This window comes from Dendrobium catenatum, unplaced genomic scaffold (assembly GCF_001605985.2).
Source record: "Dendrobium catenatum unplaced genomic scaffold, ASM160598v2 fragScaff_scaffold_740, whole genome shotgun sequence".
Lineage (NCBI taxonomy): Eukaryota > Viridiplantae > Streptophyta > Magnoliopsida > Asparagales > Orchidaceae > Dendrobium > Dendrobium catenatum.
Genome location: NW_021319202.1, coordinates 1,439,132 through 1,463,506, shown reverse-complemented (window position 1 = coordinate 1,463,506; position 24,375 = coordinate 1,439,132). Strand labels below are relative to the sequence as shown.

Genomic DNA, 24,375 nt, shown 5'->3' with positions numbered 1-24,375 from the left:
AGATCCAGAATCAGGATTGAAAAATCTGTACAGAAGTCTGAGTATGGTGGATTTGCCTGCACATATAAATAGCTGTTCAAACAATAGAAACAAACCAATACATGCACCAAAAATCGGTTATCAACTAATAGAGCCAATTTCAATCCTTAACTATTTATTACTCCACATGAATAAAAAGGGCTAACAGTTCTCTCCTAAGCTTGCAAGTTAGTTATAGGATCAAGCATAGGAAAAGCACAATTCTAAAAATAGTACAATGACTGCAATTTATTGTACTGTTATGTTTATTAGGGAGAAAGAAAACGAAACCCCTGAAAAATTCAAGCGCATAAATGCATATAACTTCAATATAAGGCCACAATAGTTTAGCTAATAGGTGTAAAAGCTTGGTCATAAAGGAAATCTAGAATTTTAGAACATTTCATACACAGCTTCTGACATCTCATCACTTTTTTCTAAGTACATAATCAGAAAGTAACTCGTTTAAAATATAGAAGTGGTGTTTTAATGCAACATCTAACATATCAATTAAAAAACAAACCTTGAACCATTTTCATATCTATTACATTTCCTCTAAAGAGTGTGAACATTACATGTTTCTCATTTTCTTGTCGATAAGATAAAGTAATACCCAAAAATTCAAAAACGTAGTTTGTATGCAAGGAACGTATGGGTTAGATGATGTAATATGCTATCATAAGAACCTGCAACAGAATTTGCAAATCTGAAAACATACCACTGCCACTTGTCCCAACAATGGCCACACTTCTTCCTGCAGGCACAAGGAACGAAACTCCATCAAGAATCTTGCGTTCTTGAAGGTATCTGTATAGAGGAAAAATGAGCAGTATCAGTTGCTGAGTGATGCAAAGAAAAAAGATGAACAAACCTTAGTTTATTTAATAGCATTATTAATGCAAGAAGCGAGATGAAACACTACAACCAAAAAAATCTGGTATCGGTATAGCAAACTGAGTGAAAACGTCAAATCGTTACAACCATCCCTAAACATAGGAAATCCAAAAATGTTATGCAAAAATCAAGAAATATCTTAGCAAAAAACCTCCTAAAGTGATTAAATCAACAGTGCTCGCTACGATTCATTTTCTAATAACGATGTTTTTTTAAGCTCTTCATTCTAAATAATAAAACTTTAAGCCTATCTCTTCATTAAGGATTAGCTTTAAGACCATATATTTTTTGCTTTAGTCATGGATGTTCTTACTAGACATTTGCAAGAGGATATACCCTGGAGTATGTTTTTTGTTGAAGATATTCTTCTTGTTGAAAAGACTACAAAGGGAGTTGAATGTAAACTTGAATTATAGAGGTCAACCTTAGAGCCTAAGGTTTTCATTTGAGATCTAAAATCGAATACATGGAATGTAATTTTAGTAGTAATACAACTAGTTGAAGATTGTTACTTTGGGCGATCAATTTATTAATAAGAGTACACGTTTTAGATATCTCGGATTTATTGTTAAAAGTGATGGTGAAAGAGATGAGAATATTATTAGTAGAATTCAAGTTGGATTGTTGAAGGGTAGGAATGCATTAGGTTTGTTGTGTGATAGAAAGTACCCCTCAAAATTAAGGAAAAATTCTATAAGATGGGAGTGAGATCTGCAATGCTTTATGGCACAGAATGTTGGCCATTAAAAGAAAAGCATAAAATTAAGTGTTGTAGGATGAGAATATAAAGAAGCCCGTAAAGAGGTCCATAAGGAGGCTAAGAAAAAAAATGCAATGCGAAGAATTTAGCTTTTGAATATTTATATGATAGATAAGATACTAAAGAGCGCAAAAAATATATGTATAAGTTAGTCAAGCAAAGAGATGAGAGAAGTAAGATTTAAGGTCAATTGAAATGCATTAATGATGAAGATCAAAAAGTACTTTTATTAGAAGAGGATATTCAACAAAAATGGATGAGATTTTTTTATAAGTTTTTCAATGAAGATTGTGAGAATAGAATTGACTTTAGTCACCTTAGCACCCAAAATAATTTTTTTTAATTGACGTATTAGTAAAACTAAAGTTATATAAACTTTAAAGAAAATGAAGTGTGAAAAGTTATTGGACTTGAAGATATTCCAATAGAGGTATGGAAAAGTTTAGGAGATAAATAAAATTATTGGCTTATGAAACTTTTTAATAATATTTTAAAGACTAAAAAAGATGTCAAATTAGTGGAGGAGTGTGTTAATTCCTATTTTTAGGAATAAACGTGATACACAAGAGTGTGCGAATTATAGAGAAATTAAGTTAATGTGTCATACTTTAAAACTATTTGAGAGAGTTATTGAGCATAGGTTACGACATGATACTAATGTTTCTCAAAATAAATTTGGATTCATGCTAGGCAGAACAATAATGGAAGCTATATATTTATTGAGAGGTTTGATGGAGAAGTATAGAGAGAATGAGGATCATATGATTTTTATTGATTTAGAGAAAGCATATGATAAAGTTTCAAATGAAGTGCTATGGAGAGTTCTAAAAAGAAAAAGGGCTTAATAATGCTTATATTCAAGTCATTAAGGATATGTATGCATGAATTATTACTTGTGTTCAAACACAAAGAGGTTTGACTAAATATTTTCTTATTTGAGTTAGATTACATCAAGGATCAGCTTTAAGCCCATATCTTTTTACTTCTGTCATGAATGGTCTTATTAGACATTTGCAAGAGGATGTATCTGATGTATGCTTTTTACTGATGATATTCTTCTTGTAGATAAGACTAGAGAGGGAGTTGACGGTGAACTTGAATTATGGTGGTCAACCTTAGAGTCTTAAGTCTTTCGTTTGAGTAGATCTAAAACTGAATACAAGAAGTATAATTTTAGTAGTAATTAATCTAGTAGGGGATTGTGACTTTGGACGATAAGTCATTAATAAAAGTACATATTTTAGATATCTCGGATCTATTGTTCAGAGTGATGGTAAATAGATGGGGATATTATTATGAGAATTCAAGTTGGATGGTTGAAGTGGAGGAATGCATTGGGCATATTGTGTGATAGAAAAATACCCCTCAAATTTAAGGGAAAATTCTATAAGATAGTGGTAAGACCTGCAATGCTTTATGGCGCAGAATATTGGCCATTAAAAGAGAAGCATTAAATTAGGTTAAATGTTGCAGAGATGAGGATGCTCAGGTGGATGAGTGGCTTTACTCTTAGAAATTGAATGCGAAAGAGCATATATGTGAAAAGGTTGGAGTAGTTCCAATGGCAGATAAGATTAGAGAGAGTCGCCTAAGATGATTTGGTTACATAAAGCATCGGCCTTCTGATAACTTGATTAGGAGAGTAGATGTATTAGATTTGACTTATATTAAGAAAGGTAGAGGTAAACCAGAAAAAACTTGGTTAGAAAATATTAGAAATGACCTTTTTATTAGATTTAAATGAAAATTTGACACTTAACAGGACACAATGTAGAAAAAAGATTCATGTAGTCGACCCCATATGGTGGGATAAAAGCTTAGTGGTGGTGGTGGTGGTGGTGGTGGTGGTTGTGGTGGTGGTGTTGTTGTTGTTGTTGCAAAGATGAGGATGCTTAGGTGAATGAGTGGCTTCACTCTTATAGACGGAATGTGAAATAAGTATATACATGAAAAAGTTGGAGTAGCTCTAGTGGCAGATAAGATTAGAGAGATTCGTCTTAGATGGTTTGATCACATAAAATGTCAACCTTCTGATGACCTGGTTAGGAGAGTAGATGTATTAGATTTGGCTCATTTTAAAAAATGTAAAGGTAGACCTAAAAAAACTTGGTTAGAAAATATTAGAAATGACATTTTTATTAAATTTAAATCATAATTTGACTTTTAACATGACACAATACAGAAAAAGGATTCATGTAGCCGACCCCACAGTGGGATAAATATTTGATATTGTTGTTGAATTCTAAATAATAAAATGCTTCAATTCTGCCTAGGTTAAAAAGGTATCATCTTTTATACTACATAATTGCAACATGATCCGCTGCAAAACCCCAATGCAGACAAATATCAAAATTCATTTGATCTTCAAAAAAAATGGCTCCACTACCGTTGTTCAAAACTCAGTCAAACTTCTAAGAAGGTCAAAGACAAGGACAAATGGTAAGGGCTTCTTTCAAGCTTAGTAAAAATACAATACAACGACGCAAACAAATTGCTACTTAAGCAGTATTTGCAAATTATAAACGATGCAGGTATTAGGAAAAATAATAACTTACTAGAAATGCCCAGAAACAGAAAAAATATGTTTTTTTACCCGAAATGCACATCCCTGAATTCAATGCACCCTCCAGCCAAGTTTAATATCTTTGCGTTGCTTTCATCTTTGATTTCAGGTCTCTCCTACGAAAGTCATTAAGAATATAAACAAATACATTAAACGAATCTGTGCACGTACTCACTTCAATCCACAATATTCAGAAACATTAAGTTTTGTTATCTAAGGATTTGCAACAGAAATTAAAGGGGCAATGCAAGGAGCAAATGTTGTCCAAAAGTTTCCAAAAAGGATGATCATCCTGGCCAAAAAGATAGTTGCTTACATATTGTGAACGTAAAATCAACAGTCTAACTACTTGCAATCATAAAGAACTATAACACATTGAACCATGATGTGTTTCACTTAGAGTAAACATGTTTAAAAGGGTCATTACAACTAATTAAAGTGGAAAATGCATTTGAACAGCTACAATATTATTTTAGAAAATCTAATCAGAATTGTGAGAACTGGAGCAGGTTGACATACAGGACAAAAATGACCAGTATTGTATTGGATCTTTTTCAAAAATTATGCAGAAGAAACTCTTTAGTCATAATCAAACTAACAGAATTAAAGCAATATCAGAATCTGCACTAAGGTACCTCAAGCAATTGAAACATAGACTTCATATCAATAAGGCTTTGTCTAGTTTCTCGATAAACGCTTCCAAGAAAGTTGAGAGGCAACGAAAGCTGGAAGAGGAGCCCGTTCACCATTACCTGAGCAATGCAGCAACATCTCATACGCGTAAGTTTCAAAACCAGAATGAACATGTATTACGAATACTAGAATAAATTGATAGATATGATCCCAATTAGAAGTGAATTCACACAGAATGCACAGTAACTTGCAGAAAGATAGTTACATAAGGAGAGTGATGCAAAAAAAAATTAGATGGATCGTATGGGTAATGGAACACATGCAACAGGAAAACAATTTATCAAAGCTTAGGTGTTTGGTTTGCCCAAAATTGGATCCAAAGTAGAACCATATTTGGAGTTTCCTGGAACCAGCACTGTAAAATGAACCAACTTTACCTAATGCACAGGTCCAAGAAACACATCAAACACTTTCAACGAGATTGTTACACATAAACCACGAACACCAGCTAATCAGAATATGCTTAAAAGATTTAATAGAAAATATATATTATATTACATTTTCATACTAAAAGTGCACTAGCTTTGCTTGCATGAAAGATAAATGGCTTATATCTTCAAAAGCCCAAAAGATTAAAGTCCATAAATTGCACAAGAACGGAATAACAATTACAAATTGTAACCAACCAAATTTACCTAATTATTTAAAAATTGAAGCATTGTTAATCAGTTACACCATACCAATAATACACAACAAAAGATCAATTAAAGATGACTATCTGACCACAAAAGGAGAAGCTCTCCATCGAAGTTAATTTTTGTGCAAACTTTCATCTAATTAACAAGTAGCAATAAAGACATTCGAAGATTAAAGAATTAAATAAAGCTTATAACAACAGCGCACACACAAAACTCTTCCAGACGTGGATTAACAACCTAAATTAATAGAGTAAGGAGAGGGAGGTAGGTATGAATTTCTAAGAACGATAAGTAATGAAAATAACAGGCTGTGTTCCTCTCTAAGGTAAAAGTTTAATTAAAAGCAAATAAAATAACAGATCTAATTAGGCAGAAAATACCAAGCAAATTCAAGATAACTTAAATGATTTACCAAATCACCAACTGTCAAGCCACCACTCATAATCCCGTAGGAACTTAAGACCATTGCTGCAGAAAGCGCCGTGCTAAATATAATATTTTGGCCAAAGTTCAGAAAAGCAAGACTGCTTTGAGTTTTCAATGCAGCATCTTCATACTCTGAGAAACATCGTCCATTTCAAAGTTAGCCTACATAATTATAAATAGTAAGGTAAAAAAGGAAGTAAAATTACGTATCTTGCCCAATCTTCCTATATTAATTCAATAATTTGTCAGTATAATGTCTAGGATCGAAAGATAAATTTCAAATGTCTCAAAAATATCAAACCGAACGTAGCTGGTGATCTCATACAAACCAAAGAAAGGAATATACCCACCCAAATGCAAAGAAACGGCTTGCCATGAGCACAAACATGCCCATACCCATGTCCTTGCACCTGGATGCCTGCTCACATGCCCATTAATGTGTACATAGAAAAAATAGGAATACACAAAGGGAGTGAAGAAGAATAAGATGGCGAGTCAAAGGAGAGAGAGAGAGAGAGAGAGAGAGAGAGAGAGAGGAACATGGAGGAGTAAAAGGAAGAAGGGAGAAAGAAACAGATGGGGAGAGAAGAAGAGAGAAGGGAATGTGAGAGCACAACTAATCAAAAGCTCCACCTTTGCACCACAGGCTATGGCACGGTTGGGAGAGAGAAAATGAGGGAGCAATTTGTTAGGAAATACTTGAATATCTAGTAAACCCTAACAATAGAGACAAAAACAAAGAGAACGATCCACAAAATCAATGAAAAAAATAGAAAACGGTAGATTTTATTGCAATAATCCAACTAACGAAAAAAAATAGTAAGATACAATTGATCCTCTATTCAAGAGGAGGATCTATCTCTCCCAAATCTCTAGACACCGCTAGAGCACAAAAAAACTAAGAGATCTCAAATTTTCAACCAAATTCAAGATGCCCTAACCCTAGGAGAACAAACTTTTTAATGCATACAATCCAAATGGAAATCTCTAAACAATCCCTACATTCAAATTTCCCTTCAAACTCTCTCAATAAAAACCTTCCTAAAATGTTTTGTTGGCTCCTGCGGTTCGAGCGGCGTACAGGAGAGGCGGAGTCTTCCGCCTCTGTTCCACCTGAGTCAGTCACATGTGGACAGACTTGACCGATCTAACAATACTCCACTCCCAAAGACCCAGCTTGTCCGCAAGGTGAAAAGATGACACTCTCCTCCATTCCCTCTTCATCACAAATGGTAAGAACCTGAAGAGTCTGATCCTTACACCAGTGCCCTGGCATATACCTCTCGTCACATGTGAAATAGAGCCCCATGAAGTTGTCATCAGGTCTTACTCCTATAGTCTTTTCCTTCGAAGTCTCCCGAAAAGTACCCGGTGTTGGCTCCTTGGGTACCAGAAAGGTAGTGTTCCTCCTTTTCGAACCTCCTGAGATGATGCCTCCCGTCTCTCTCTAAGTGTCTCTGATCCTCCACCAATTGAGCTAGCTCCATAGCTTCTCCCAAGTCACGATGCCTCATTACTCTAACAGTTGTTAGGATCTCTGGTGTCAATCCCCTCATGAAATTTTCCTCTAGCACTGTCTCAGGAAGGCAGTCTAATCAGCTAGCAAGGTACTCGAATCTCTCCCAGTACTCCGTCACCGAACCATCATGTGTCAAGGTGAAGAACTTCTCGTAGAAGTCTCCTCCCCTGCTAGTTAGAAAAAATTCTACCAAACAATCCTTGAACTCCCTCCAACTTCATATGGGTCATCGCATGTCCCTTCACTGGTACCAAGACAAAACCTTCCCTTCCAAACATAGGCCCATTGTCGTCAGTCTCTCCTCCTCCGACAACCCATTGACAGTGAAATATCTTTCTACATTGTAGATCCACCCGTGCGCATCCACCACTTCAAAGATTGGCATCTTTTGTTTCCTCACCATCGGATCGCCTCTGTTCCCTCCATAATTTCCCATTCCCCAAGGGTGGTTCCCCCCAAGTGTCTCAATCATCCCTTCTACGATCATACACAAACCTTTCATTAAATTCCCAGTCTCCTTTCAAATTCAGTACCCCTTAGATCATAATAAATCCCTCTCCTTTCGATTTCAACCCCTATTCGGTCATAATTATCCCTTTACCATTCAAATTTCGCCCCTCTCCTCTCAAATTCAGCACCCTTTTGTTCATGCTTAACCTCCTCAGGCTTCTCCCCATACCCTCTACCCAGATCCCCCATAAAAACATGCTCTAAGGGAGGCATTCTCTCTTTTTCCTTTTGAGTCTCTACTTCATGATCTTCCCTTTGCCATATTAGATTAGAGTTTTCCCCGCTTTCTAGGTTTCCGGAGGCTTCCCTCGCCTCTAACGACGCCGTTTTGGATTGGCCCTCGAGCAATTTCTTCAACGTCTCCCCCAGGCTGGAAAAAATTCCATCCAACTCGTGGATGGCTGAAATTTGACTTTTGACATCTGAAAGTTGAGTGTGGAGATCTGAAATTTTAGTTTTCAATTATCCAATCTTTCCTTCCAACACTTTTACCTTTCTTCCTGCCACGGGAACTTGGATTTAGGCTCCAATAGCAAGAGCCGAAAGTTTGACAAGAATTCTAGCCTCCAATCAACAAAAACAACACAATCAGATACAGAACACAACAAAATTAAGCAAATAAGACTTCTATTTCAGCCCAGGAAATTGCTCTGATACCAAATTGTTAGGAAATACTTGAATATCTCAAGTAAACCTTAACAAGAGACAAAAACAAAGAAAACGATCCACAAAACCAATGAAAAAACAGAAAACAGTAGATTTTATTGCAATAATCCAACTAACGGAAGAAAAATAACAAGATATAATTGATCCTCTATTCGAGAGGAGGATCTATCTCTCCCAAATCTCTAGACGCCGCTAGAGCCAAAGAAACTACGAGATCTCAAATTTTCAGCCAAATTCAAGATGCCTTAATCCTAGGAAAACAAACTATTTAATGCATACAATCCAAAAGAAAATCTCTAAACAGTCCCTACACTCAAATTTCCCTCCAAACTCCCTCAAAAAACCTTCGCAATAATTAGTGGATGCATCAATAACAAGCAACAATCTCAAATAAACAAACAATACTATCCCAGCGAACACTTGGTTTTTGCCAATAGCACAGAAAGCTCAAACCCACTTGGGATATTTGTTTCTTTCACTCAGGAGCAATTTGTCACTACAAGTACCCAAAAATTATTGGATCTTACTTCCATAATTGAGTTTGAGCAATGTTTAGCAGCAATAAGATGGAACTGAATTCTCATTCTTGAAACACAGTTTCAAAAAAGAAAAAGATGAGTTGCAATCTTAAGGGCTAGAGGTCACATTTAATTTTCTCTTTTTTTTACTTGAAAAAATTAAATTACTAAATTTATGGGCTGACGAATTGAAATATACTTTTGCGTAAAATATTGAAAAAGTAATAAAAAAAATAATGTAAAATTCGATAAAAATTAAATATAGGAATCGAATTCACAAGAAGAGATTTCTTGTAGAATAAACAGATGTCACCACAAGTTGCTTTAATATGACTCATTATCAAATGCTAAGACAAACATTTCCAAACACCTATGGGGAAACAAACAAATCTCACCGTGGATAAGCATGTGACCAAATCAAAGAGCATGGTAAATAGCATAACTGCTCTTGCAAAACATTTTAGTAAAAGAAGTTTGACAATACTTACTCTTTAAATACGAGTCATATTTTGCAACTTCAAACGATTCATTGTTGAAAAACTTGACAGTCTGGACAGAAGAAAAATAAAAACAGAGTAATATTATTAGGGAAATAAAAGAGCCAATTTAAAAAATGAAAAGAAACAAATAGTGCAGAAACTACAGTTAAATGACCTCATAATTTAACAGAGAATCAATTGCCCTTGAACTAGCATCATTATCAGCTTTGTTCATCACTTGTCGAAACTTAGTTCGCCACTGTTGCGAAGAGAAAATTATAACGAAAAAGCTTTATAGAACAAATTGCAATGAATCTATAAGTAAAAATAAACAAAAAAGGAAGAAAATTCATTAATAGCCCTCGCATAAAAAAATATCATTGGTGCAAAAAAAGTTGACAAAAAAAAGGAAGAAACAACATTAATAGCACTCGCAAAAGAAAAAGATCATTGGTGCAAAAAAAAGATTTTAACAAAAAAAATAGTCAACCAAATTTATGACGCATACCTGAGTCACTACTAAAGTAAAAGCAACATAGGCAGCAACAGAGAGTGAAGTGATCCAAGCAAAAGTAGCTCCAAATTTGTATGCAAGAATACCTGATACCATAGCAATCTGCAAAAGATGGAAATGGTAAAAATCAGAAAAGAAAAATAAAAATCAAAGAATGGATAAAACAAAGTATGAAAAAAAAAGTAAGCAACAATAAATTATTGATTGATACAATCATGATATTCAATAATATCCAAACCCCAGCTTATAAGACCTGTCCTTGAAGATGCTGCTAGTCAGATTAACATAAAAATCATAAAATCCCAAGAAAAAGGTAACCAAATTAGATAAATATCAAGTTAAATTAATACAGAAACTTCATATCAGTTGGATACTGTACAACAACATGCAAATATTATAAGCACAGTATAATGGGAAATGAAAAGGAATACATAAATAATCAGAATAATGCCATAGAAAGTCAAGGAAAAAAATCTAAGAAATGCAAAAAAGAATATTATCAAATTTTTTGAGTGAGGAAAACAACTAAAACTGAAAATTGTTGTTGAAATAAGTTAACCCATCAAAAATAAAAGCATGACAATGAGAAAATATTCTCAAAAGATAAATTAATCAAAAATAACGCACAAATGTAGATTTAAATATCAATAAGAACCTGGAAAATTTCCATAAAGAAAGGCAAAAATACAAGGAGAATGAAAAAATGTTTAACCCCATAATATAGCACATTTTTGGCAAAAGAAAACATCAATAAATCGGAAAGGTGAGGACATGTAGAAGACTAGTAAAATACAGAGAAAAATTAGGATAAGAATTATTATCAGTATTTATAGGTAAATAATTATATACAAATAAATACGCTGTTCACAGAAAAGAGAAGTGAACCTATAGTGTTTAAAAAAAATAAGCCAACATGAAGAGTGAGAAACTATCACACACCAAAAAGCTAAAATTATCAAAACCACAATCATAAAATGATGCAATAAAACTATTTGAATTGTAAACGTAAAAAGGTGGTTAAGCACCATGATACAATTGCACTGAAGTTCAAACTACACTAGGAAAGATTTTTCAGTATTTTAATAAGTGATTTGGATACTCTCGAATTAGAGGGTTAATTGTAGATATCAAAATGATTTTTGAGTTGGGTTCGGGTCCAACCTCAAACTAACCCGCCTTCAACTAACCCAACCCAATTAACTAAACAAGTCACAAACCCGGACCCAACCCGTTTACCCGACTGGCATGCGATGGGTGACCGAGCATCACCCAAGCGCGGGCAGTCAAGCTAGCAAGCAAGCGCAATCATGGAAGCGATGGAGCAAGTGCGACAAGCGGACGGGGACGAGCGAGCAACTCTAACGAACAATGAAACGGATTGCTTTTGGGTTGACCTAAAACTGACCCGAAATTGCAATCAGGTCAGAATATAGAACTCGAACCAGACACATTTTCTAAATGGGTAGACCAAGACCCAGAATTTTTGGGTTGGGTTCAGGTCGAATTTTCGGATCATGTCAAATATTAACACCCCTAGTTAACTGCACAATGTTCAATTACCAATTTGGTCATTCAATCTTTTCAGTGTATGAAAATGCAAATTGCTTACACGAAAACCATCCATGTTCATGCAATGAATCCCCACCATCGAAGCTGGATTGGATGGCTAGAATTGCTGAAAGCAGTATGAAGAAATTCTGAAGCCTTGCACCGGATCTGTTAGTGCTCCTATATCCTAGCATCTAAAATAATTTTGACTATAATGCATTCCATTTGATGAGAAGAAAATGATACTTGCAACCCTAAATGTGACTAATTCCATTTTTATTTCCAAACGCAATCTCTAGTAGCAATGATGTGGCATACCTCAAGAATGGTTGGTACAACATTGAATACCATCGATGACAAAATAAAGTTAATTGCCCGGCTTCCTCGATCAATTATGCGATTCAATGCTCCAGTTTGACGGCTGAACATATCAAACCACTAAAATTATGCCACGTTATTATGCAAAGTGATGAAACTAGTATTAGACTAAAATATCATTAATATTCAGAATAAAAAAATGATTTTTTAAGATAAAAAGTCATACTTTAAAATTACCTTAGATGATACCGAAGATCGAGGTCATGCAAGTGTGCAAACACCTGGAACATAATACATAAATCAATTATTATGCACTATCAATCATTAGATATGGCATTATCAACGTTACTGAATATAATATGTAAATACAATGGTTGTTTAAAAATGAGTCGCATAAAAAATATTAAAAAGGAAATAAAACCTTTAAAGTTAAAACAAGTTTAAATTTAAAAATAAGAAAAAAAATTGCAAAGAATTGGCTTGGGCTGTAGTTCTGAGTTTAAGACAAGTGAAAACAACAGGTGGGAAAAAAAATCGATAGAATAACAATATAAGGCAAAGTTAATAAAGGGAAACTCTACCCTATAATTTCTCAGAGAACTTTTGGCAAAGATCGGATGATATCAAACAATAGAACAAGCTACCACAAGTGATCTTTTCAAGCCTGCTTCTTCATGGCTCAATGCAATTACTTTATGCTCATTTCCATGTCATCCCAACGAGGAAAAATATTAGCTAAAATGAATAGAAGTAAACTCCACCTCTTTTCATGGCCCTCCATTACTCTGGATCCTTATCTAGAACCTCACTCAAATGTTTCCTTTGTTGAAATTCCCATATCCACCTCAATCTCATTCTACCTGTTTGATACAAAGTATCATAAATAATAAAACCTAGTGAATGTTTCTGACGTAGTATATGTACCCAAATCAAGATTTAGGGCTGGAAAAAACTCTATATTGAACCTACTCGATACATGAAATTTAAATTGCAATTCTTTGGTAAGTTTTATTTAATTTAAATTAGGATTTATGAATTTCTTTTTATTTGATTTAGGATGAATTAACCTTCTGGATAATGTTATACTTCAATTTGATTATTTAGTAGTAATAGATTTAGCATTGAATAGGATTAGATTTAATTTCAAATTTATTTGTTATCTTGTACTGTATTTCTACAAATGCAGGTTATGGTTTGTAATTGGAAATCAATATGAAGATTGAATGAATTAAATTTACAAGATTGCTCTTTCATTTTCTCTCTTCTCTGCTCTTCCAGATCCCTCTATTTGTCCCTAATTATTCTTCTCTTTCCGTTATCCTAGCTTTGCATAAATTTCTGTTTTCCTTCCTCTAAATTTGAGGACATTGAGACCTTATGGAAATAGCTCAATAAACAAGCTAAAGTTAGAACTTATATTTGTTTAATCTTAGCTTAATGCCCGAGACATGGGCTACTGGTAAAACAAGGATAAGCTATTGTGGAGTTAGTTCAAATTTGTGTATCCAAAGAGCACAGGAGAACTAGGAGAAGCCCTGGTTGGAACAACTAGCAATAGGCCATTCAACATAAGAACATCATAAACCAAGCATTATTCTTCACATCATAATCATTAACCTTTTCCAAATTTTGGGCCAACTATAAGCATTCCCATTTCTCATTCATTCTTATTGAATATTTAGCCCTATTTAAATTGACCATAAAAACAGGCTATTGAGCTGCATTTTCAAACAGTGGACCAAAGGGCAAAAAAAAATTTATCGCTGGATAAATCTAAAATACTAAATTCCTTGTTTTGCATCACAAGCACTGCTGATTGCACATATGAAGAGGGAAAAGGGGTAAAATATGAAAGAAAAAAAATTTAAAAGTACAAGATTTAGGTGATTATACATTCAATAACAGAGAGGACTGTGCAAATAGAAAATTTTAGAAATTCAAGTATTCACCTTCCTAGAAACAGTGCGGATAGCTCTCAGTGCTACCTTTGAAAATACAGCATTTCTCAGTTCTGTTCACAGAAGGGGAAAAACAGATGAAGATAATTTGGTTAATCTGGAAGACCAAAAAAGATTCTGAGAGAAAAAGAAGCCTCAAACTAAATTAATTAATTAATCAGACTAAAGAAACTCTACGAACATAATGAGTTTAGAAAATACCATTACAGGCTGATGACCCAGTTCTTGCTATTCCGTAGCCTATTAGAACAGCTGCTGGGCTCACAAAAAATGCCAGTAGCATTGAATTACTTTCATTGAAAGATGATAGAGAATCACCAGAACTAGTTATTGCTGATAACCAATCCACAGCAATCTTGAATAGGAAAGGCACTTGGACATTTAAAACCTGACTTTCAATTGCAAAAAAAAACCAAAAAAGGCAGAACACCAAAGTGAAATTCATCAGTACAATGTAATTATCTTATTTCTAAATAGTTAAAATAACGTTAACTTGTTGCAGAATTGGCTATCTAGCCAACGGAAAAACAAAAACTGTAATGCATTATTGGTACAAACTGGTAAAAAGCATATTCATCTTTAACACAAAGCAGTTATAATATTAAAATATTTCAATGAGTCGTCAAACTAGAAGCAAAATTACTTATTCAAGAAATAAAGCATATTTCAAAACACTGCTGCTAAGCGCTTTATATGACAATATATATATATTTTTAGTGTCCCTACCTTTGCCCCAACGAGGAGACTTAATGCCACCATCACTCTCAAGCGGAACTCAAAGTTATCCTTTAGCCACAAATACCTCATAAGGGTCCGAAGGATTTGCATGTCAGCAATTCGGTCATCAGTAGATTCATTCCGAATTTTATCATTTTGAACCTCCTTCTTAGTCCCACCAGCTGGACCTTTTGCAGCCACATCACCAGCTGAGGTGGAGAACAAAGCATGCCTTATCTGCAAATCTCTCTTTTCAGACAATAAAAGGTTGGCTAAATTATAGAGAAATTACACATCATTAGAACATGTAATACATCATAATGCAGTGAAACTCATGGCATAAATGAAAGAAGGAATCGATTAAAAGGGGAAAAAAGTCAGTTAAGTTGATGATTGGTTAGACATTAAAAGAGCACTGCACCACTATTGATTATAGTTGGATTCATCATTCTAGAAATGAGTTAATGAGGATAACAGTAAGCAATTCATGAAATTCATTGCAACAAGCCAGATATCGTTTTAAATAAAAAAATAAAAATAAAAATACGGACAAATAAGTAAATTTGCATGTCACAAAAGCACAATGTATGGTGACATCATCAAATAATTGAAATAAAGAATTGATTGAACTCGAGACGGCAAGTTAAGGTTGGTGTATTTTCCAAAAACATTTCAGCACAATTGATTGGAGTTGAAATCATTCTACAAATGAGTGAAGTAGGACGAGCAAACATTTAATAAGAATATTGCAATTAAACAAAATATTTGGCTCGAATGAAAAAAATGTAATAGAGTAACATCTTTCGTATCAAGGGAATATCTTGTTACATCTATCCCATGCTAGCATAAAATTAACACATAAAAAAGACAATTGATCATGCACGCATATGCAAACCAACATATACACATGCAGATGCACCCACAAGAGCTCACCTCACACCAGCACACAAATACACGCAAACCCACCCATGCACATTTACACAACAAACCAGCACGCCAAAACACCCATTTACTAGACACCACCTATCCACTCATATAGATGCTACTGAATTCTTAGTTTGAAGTTATTTGTTGAGAAAAATGAATGCATATTAAAATAAAATACAATATAAAAGGAATGCAATATATTTGAACATTTGAAGTTATTTAGATAAGTGTAAAATAAATGTAGGGGGTAATTTTTTATTTGGTTTAAAGTAAAATGAATGCAATGTAAAGCACAATGACAGTGGTGTCAGGTGGCTACCGGGGGGTGGTGATAACGGTGGCGATGAAGGGCAAGTAGCCACAATCAACAGTAGCACCAAAACAGTCAGCTTACGGTGTATTTGAAATTAGGCCAAAGTCACATGAATTTTGAATACATAAAAAATGAACAGCATAATGAATTTGGAATTCAAAAAATTTATTCTTCTCTTTTTATCATCAAATCAAACATTCTAAAGCCCCTTCATTTGGAATACTTCACGCTCAATTTTCATCAAACTAATAACCTTTTAAAGACATTAATTATTTTTAAATGAATGATAAATTAGGGATGTGTAGCCTACCTATTCTGAAGCAAGACCAAGGTAATACTTCAATTCATGTGGAATGACCACATCTTTTGTCCATTTCAATGAAGTTGCTAGCACACATGTAAATAAGAAATATTATCATAGAAGTTCTACCCATATAAAGTTAGGTATGTTTGCAACTAATCAATCCATGCATTGAGCTTCTTAGCATCAACCATCTCAATAAAAGCATGAATCTCTACTTTAGCTTCTAACTTGATTAATTGCATCCATGACATACATAGTAAAAATATTCTTCTTCCTCCGGTCATTTCTTTCATTTTGTTTTACAATCAAACATCACATCATAATGATTATAGGTTAATACATGAATTCTAACTTCTCACAAAAAAGAGGCATATCATCGTAAACTTCTTCCAATTCATCATTTATGAGAGTCTAAACTTCTCATAAGAAAATAATTTGGGATTTACAATTGCTTTGCGTGATTCTTTTTTTACATTTGAAATAAATGAATTTCTATGTATTTTTAAAACTCCCACCAATAGGAGTTTTGGTCAAATGGGCTAGCCTAGCAGGTGTGGTACCTATGGGATGAAGTGGAGGGAGTTTGTCCTTTTGAACTTGAAAAAGATGCATCTTTCTTTTAACTTTCTGGCTTCTGCCAATAAAGCATAATGGATGACCTCTTCTAAAATTTGGGATCAAATAACTCTACTTCATTCCTAATATCCATAAAAAAGTCTAATGACAAATTTATTAGCTATTTGTCAATCATTATCAACACACTCAGTCTTAGATATTGGGTTTCAAAGGTTTTCACGTATTCAATTAAAGGGATCCTATATTACTTTAGAGTGAATAATTTCCCATTTTATAATCATAATGCCTATGATAGTATTTGGTTCTTAACATCTCCTTCATTTCAATCCAAGTAAGGATGGTCTTTCCAAACATCCATTATGTAGCTAAAGTATCAATCAAATAGATCTTAGGCATGTTCGGCCAATATCTTTTCAGCAAAGGCAATTCTCTGGTAATTATCCATCTAATCCAATCAAAAAGGCATCTATTTGGACAAACCAATCTAAAAATCCATTGGGATCATAAGTGAAAACATCAACTTTATCTCTCATGAATGAATCACTAAAGTTATGAACAGTCTTATAATTATGATCTTTTCTACTTTCATTTATAAGGTTGGAATGTCTCCTATTAAATTGGGCTTCACCTGGGTCTAAGTAAGGGTCATAGTTTTCTACCGATGCCTTATAATTTTGGGTGAGAGGTGAGATAAGATTTATAATAAAATAAGGTAGCTTGCATTGGTCTTTCAATTATTGCATTTGAGTTCTATTCTCATCTAATAATTTATTAATCTTAGTAACTTTTTCATGAATCCTAAGATCTATGAAATCAATTATTTTAGTAAAATTTTCAATCAATCGAGAAAATGACTTGGGTGCTAACACATAACTTCTAAAAATATAAAAAGAGATATGAGAGGAAAAGAACAATAGTGGAAAAGAGTGGAAGTTAAAATATAAATTCTAAGCAAATAAAACTTAGAAGTGAAAAGAGGATGTAAATACCTCTTATATCCCAAGCTTTTCTTAAGAAATTTAACCCTTTTTATTTTACTTTTTTTGCTTCAAACACAAAACTAGATATGCAATATATTAATGGAAAAACATAGCCACCTTAAGTCCGCAAGAAAATTCTAAAAATCCATTGGATTTTACGCATACACCATTTACTTGTAAAACATAACTAGATATATAATATATTAATATAAAATAAAATAATAAATCAATTATAAAAAAATTTTCACTAACATCAAACTTGCTTAAGTGAGCTTTTAGTGGCAAGTCCGCAAGAAAATTCTCCTTAGTTATCCAAATATTTTCAACTGATTTTCTCCTTCCAAAGTGATATGATACCAAATATGAAGATGGTGAGTAATCTTTTGATGAGATAAAATGGCTAAAAAAGATTTTAAATTTTAATTTAATATTCAAAAAATATTTTGAAATTTGTGGTGGAAAGATGTGAGGTTTAGCAGGCATAATGGTTTAAATGCTAAGACTAATCTAGATTGGAATAATTTGAGCTGATTTGAAAAATCAGTTTGGATAATGAGATGAGGTAAATACGTGAAAATGCTTGCGAAAGATTAATTTAGGATGTATACTTGTGATATGAATTATGGATTAGATGGTTAGATTTTGCGGAATTTAGGTGAGTGTTGATTGGCAGGGAACAAGACTGCGTATTAGTCTCATCGAGCTTATCACAAAGAGCTATAACTGAGATCTTGGAGTAGTTGTGAGGCTTGATTTGGATTATGGCTGGTCTTGGTGGATGCTAGGGATGTGGAAGGAGGTGTAAGATAAGTTAAGAGTAGAAACCTAAGAAAGAAGCAAGTAAATATACAAGGAAGAAGGATAACTATCATATCCCACCAAAGAAAAAGCAAAGTTGAAGCCACCAAACACCAAACAAAATGAAGAGAGAATTTCTCCACTAAAATATTTCAATTAAAAATGAAAATTATAAAGAATTTCAAGTCATATTTATCAGCATAACATAACCCTTAGGCTAAAACTTTTGAAGGAAAAAAATGGATGAAAAAAAGGGCAAAAAAATGAGGGTTAGTGGCAATTAAAGAAGATAGAGTTCCAACTATTTATTTTGAATATTTACTCCATGACAAGGCCAACCATGTAAGTTCCTAAATGAATAATAAAAATTAAAAGAATAATATTCTATACTTTATATTTAAAATATTCTAAATTTTATATTATTTATAGGATTCTAGTAGTTGGGCCTTTTCTTTGGCCTTTTCATTGGGCTTTAACATTAGCTCTTGTAATTAGATTTTTTAGCTTGATTATCTTGATTCATATGATGTGTTACGTTAATAAAAAGCATAAAATCTGCTTGTATAGGTGTAGTAGCAAGTGTTTTTGCTTTTCTACTTGAAAAGGGATCTTTTAGCTTGGCCCTTTTTGTCTGAAACAAGTTCTCAAGATGATCATGAAATGGAAAAACATAGCCACCTTCAGTCAGCACAATAGCAACTTAAAGACTAAACAGTGTTGCATAACAAGTTCACAGGAATACAATTAAATAAACAAAATTAAATCATGGGTAGTAATACCAGTTCGCTTGATGACCTCGCTCTTTCTGGAGTGTAACCCCTCAAAGAACCGTAAACCGTTCCCAAGCGTCCACCTTCTAATGTCTCAAAACTGTAAAAATTACAGAACGGGAACCTACCACCGAATGAACCACCTCCAATCTCGAACACTCTTCCCCCACTTCGATCCCTCTCCCTCTCCAGATTCGCCGCTGCAGCACAGGCGGTAACGACGGAACCATCGAAACGGGACGGCGCCAGCTTACGGGCAGCGAAGCTTGGGACCAACTCTCTTCCGCCCTGGAGAAGCCTGCAGGCACCAAGACATCTCGAGAAAGCGCCCACCATCTCTTCGGCGTTAAGAGATTGAGCTACAGAAGTCTGGATGGAAAATCTAACATTGCATTAAATTTGAAACCCTAGAACGCAGGAAATTAGCGGAAACTGTTGTGTAAAAACTAAAAAGCGCGCCAGATATCAACAGTATGATGAAGAGAATGTAAAAATATGCTATAATTAAGAGAATATATATTTGATGACTAATTTGTATCAAAATAAATATATGAAAAAATATATTTTTTATTTTAAAATAAAATTTATATTAGCACTATTGTAATATGATTTAAAAATTTATATGTTGTTGTTGCATTCTGGTGTATTCGCGGCGGTAGAGGAGTATAAAGTTTAATGTAGTAGCGTTGTACGAAGATCCAGCACACAAGCAGATATAACAAAGAGGGTGTAGCGTTTAAAAGAGACACTGGAGTTTTTACGTGTAAACTCCTGAAAAGGGGGAAAAGTCACGGGGCTTAGCCTAGTTTGAATGAATCCACTAGTATTTGCTGTCGATTACAAATGAGACCCTTCTTAGAGATAAGGCATTGGCTTGATATCACAAATGTACATCATATAGAGCGCATTACATGGTGGGAGTTATAATAATTAACATAGACATGTTTGTTTGGTCGGCAAGATCATAGTTGATAGGATAGAGGTCGGAAAGACCGTAGTATGCAGGAGATCGGGGTGAGAAAGACCATTGTCTGATGATGTAGGTCGGAAGGATCGTAGTATGCAGGAGACCAAGGTTAGAAAGTTCGTTGTTTGGCAATGTAGGTCGGAAGGACCGTAGTATGCGACGGATGTCGAAATGATCATAGTCAGCATGAGAGAGGGGTCCAATAGATCGTAGTTGGTTGGAGATCGGGATCAAAAATACCGTTGTAGTATGGCAGTACTCTGGCAGAGCTCTAGGAATCAGGTGGAGGCCCGACAGAAGTCTGGGCCTCAGGTGGTGGTCTTGCAGAAGTTTGGGTGTTATGTGGTGATCTGACAGAAGTCCGGGCCTTAGGTGGTGGTCCGACAGAAATTCGAGAGTTGAGTGGTGATCCGGTAGAAGTTCAGACCTCAAGTGGTGGTCCGACAGAAATCCAGTCCTCATGTGGTGATTCAACAGAAGTGCGGGACTCATGTGGTGGTTAGACAAAAGTTCAGGCCTGAGGTGGTGGTCCAACATAAGTCCAGGCGTCAGGTGGTGGTCCAGCAGAAGTCCATGCATCATAGGGTGGCCGACATAAGTCCGGGCCTCAGGTGGTGGTTCGGCAGAAGTAAGGGTGGTCTGGTGGAGCTCAGGCCCTCAGGTGGTGGTTCGGCAGAACTTAGATGTCAGACGATGGTTCGGAGAAGCTCATGCCCTCAAGTGGTGGTTCAGCAAAACTCCGGTGTCAGGCGGTGGTTCGGTGGAGTTCAGGTCCTCAAGTGGTGGCCCGGAGGAGGTAAGAGCCTCAAGTGGTGGTCTAGCGGAGCAACGACGTTAAGTGGCGGTTTGGCAGAACTCAAGCGGTGGTCCGACGAAGGTGAGGACCTCAAGTAGTGGTTCGGCGGAGCAACGACGTCAAGCGGTGGTCTGCGGAACTCAGACGGTGGTCGAAGATGAGCGAGAAGGCAAGAACGATCTCCAATGTTTCTCTTGCTCTCTTGATTGAAGCCTTCCTTTCAAGAGGGAGAAGATGTCTATTTATAGATTTCCTAGAGTGGCATTGCCCATAAATAGGTGGGAGATCAAGGGCATATTGGGAGTGACATGGATGGATGGCTGATGTTGAATCCCTTAATCACATATCGTTTGAAGGACATTTGAATGTCTTAGTGATGTCAGAATTTAGTGATCTTAGGCTCGTTGGATTCGTCTTATCGAGTCACTGGATTATTGGTGATCAAGATAATTTTTCGAGGATGTATCAATTGTATATCTAAATATCAAAATTTATATATTAAACATGTAAATATAGGGTTGCAAAGGAATGCAGCGTACAACGACCTAGTCGTGCTCGGCTTGATTAACGCTTATTAGTGATCATTTAATTAAGTAAGAAAAAAAGGTTTAACATTTCTTAAATACTTCTGGCTTAAATTAATAAATTTGAACAACTATATGTTTAGCTCATTTATGTTCATGAACAACATCCTTTGAAGCTGGTTAAATAAGCTCGACAAGAAGCTAGATTCTTATTCGATACAGATCTCCGATCTAGTGAATAAACTCGTTAAAAAATCGATTAATATTTTATTATAAAATTGATGAACATACACTTATGTTTTTTATAATGTAATGATATAATAATTACTAATTAATAAATTATAAAATTAATTAAATATTATAATTTATATTAGTTAAAATAAATGTTCATGTTTGCTATATTGTTTGATTAAAATATTCATGATCAAATTTGTTTATAAGAAGAATCATGGCTTGTTTGACGGGTCAGAATGGGTCAAGTTCGAATCTGGCACGAAATTGACTTATTCTGAATACGTTTGACTCAAACCGAATCTATTTAATAAACGGGTCAAAAAAATAGACTTGCGCCTGACCAATTTGCAAGCCAGATGATTTGAAACCAAACTAATAACCCATTTTGATTAAAAAAATAACCCATCAATTATACAATTTAGATTAATTGATGAACAATAAGAAGAATAAAAGAATATAAGGAAAAAGAGTAAATGTGCTACTTGCAGGTTTAAATCCGGTTTGTGAGCACGCCAAATAAACAGGCCGAAATTCTAGACATGAAACCGACTCGTTTATTAAAAAGGTAAAGCTGAACCCAAATCTTTCATATCATACCCGATCAAATCATTTAACACCCCTGTATTTAGATATTATTGAAAAAATTAATTTAATATAAACAACATTAAATTATCTTTTATAGCTACATCAATCATATTATATCTATCAATAACTTGTGAAACAATCAAATAATATTTTCAACTCTTACAAACATTATAAATATCATTAAAATATTATGACATGAAATATGATAGATTAAATAAATAATTAATAAATCCTTAAAAATCCTTAGTTGGCCTACAATGAGGCATCCCAAGCTCTGTTATGTCATTGTCTCATATATAGACAATAAATTGCAACATGGAGGCTTTTGTTAGCTTATATATCCAACTAATTTGGAGTTGTGACTTTCAATTATTTGTCTAAGTTTTTATAACTTATAACAACTTTTTTATTACAACTTAGGTCCTTAGTTTAAAGAGTAGCATATAGCTAATAATTTCTAGACAGATAATACAAAGAGCTAATTGAGACTTTTTGGATATTAAAATTAGAAGAACTAATAAAAGGATTATTAGATGATAAAAATCTTAATTAGTAATGCATTGTTTGATTAGCTGAAAAAAGATGCAGAGTAAAATTGTATATAATGTAAAAAAGAATATGATATATTTAAAATATTTAGAATAATTTGGATGAGTGTAAAATACATACTATTTTTAATTTAATTTGAAGTAAAAAGGATGCTCTATACAATCCAATGATGGTGGCGAAATATTACGGTTGGTGGTAGCGATGTCTGGGGGTGAGGGATTATTAAGGCTGGTGTTGATGTTGGAATCAACCTACAGTACAAGTTCATCACACATAAAAGATGAACAATGACGTGAAAAATGATTGTATCAAAACTTTGCTCTGTGTTTGTTTTTCATCAATCAAAACTCCAACAATTTTAAGTCGTTTGCATTTTTTTTTCATTTAAAGGAAGAGCCTTTTCATTTGATCAATAACATATGATCAACCTTTTTCCCGACTACAACTTCACCTAAAATGATGTTTTCAACATCAAACTAAGCAGGTGCAACATAAACAATAGACTCAATAGAAGTAACTGTTGTAGAAGAAACCCCTCCTCAAGCTTTAGATACAATTTGGAGAAAAATAAAGAAACTTGCGAGCAGAGCAGCAACGTCATGGAAGTTTCAGTTTTTCCTTCAAACAAAGTTACTCCATCCTATCCGGTTCAATTGCAACGCACTGCTTTGGTTGACTCCATAAAAGAAAACTAGAACTCGAAGAGAGCAAGAGGCTTAGCGACTTATGCCAGAAAAAAAAAATCGTTTGCATATGAAATACTTTCAATTCATTTTTAAGCAAACCAAATAGTTGACCCAAACCTTCCTAATCCGAACTTGACATTATAACTCATTATCATATGGATCACACAAAGTTGTTAAACTAACTTAACTCGTCAAAAAACACAGTTAACACAAACCTAAATAGTAATGGGTCAAATTTAAGAAGATTTTGACTTATTCAGGTCGACTTGAATCGACATTAATAATGATCAAGTTTATAATTTAGACAAACATAATCTGAATAATTGTCAGCTCAACCTTAACTTAGATTTTTTTTATTCAAATTTGAATTAGATTGTTAGGATGGACCATATGATGATCTTCTAATCTAAGAGATAGCCCACCACCTTTTGAATGTCCATATTGCATCAACTCTAAAGAGTAAAGTTCTTTCTAATGAAGGGAATTTTTTTACAGTGTATTATAAACTTATCAAAAGGTTTATGACAAAGAATTAATGACCATAGTCAAGTTGTTTTGTGTTTCTAATTATTTATGTCATATATTAATTTCAAAACAATTATTATTGTCTTATTATTCGTATTGGCT

General features: G+C 34.2%; 1 protein-coding gene across 2 annotated transcripts; it reads right to left on the bottom strand.

Annotated features, from left to right (window-relative positions):
* LOC110098773 (ABC transporter B family member 25, mitochondrial) lies at positions 1-19,886 on the bottom strand (the record flags this gene model as incomplete). 2 transcript variants are annotated; one of them, XM_020825691.2, is given in 14 exon segments in its annotated part: positions 1-56; positions 737-825; positions 4,266-4,351; positions 4,871-4,987; positions 5,979-6,124; positions 9,694-9,754; positions 9,860-9,943; positions 10,193-10,300; positions 12,065-12,167; positions 12,302-12,345; positions 14,014-14,075; positions 14,224-14,410; positions 14,749-14,988; positions 19,417-19,886. In XM_020825691.2, coding segments are annotated over 14 exon segments (1,710 nt in total), but the record flags the coding sequence as incomplete, so codon positions are not given.
* Positions 19,887-24,375: the final 4,489 nt, after the last annotated feature.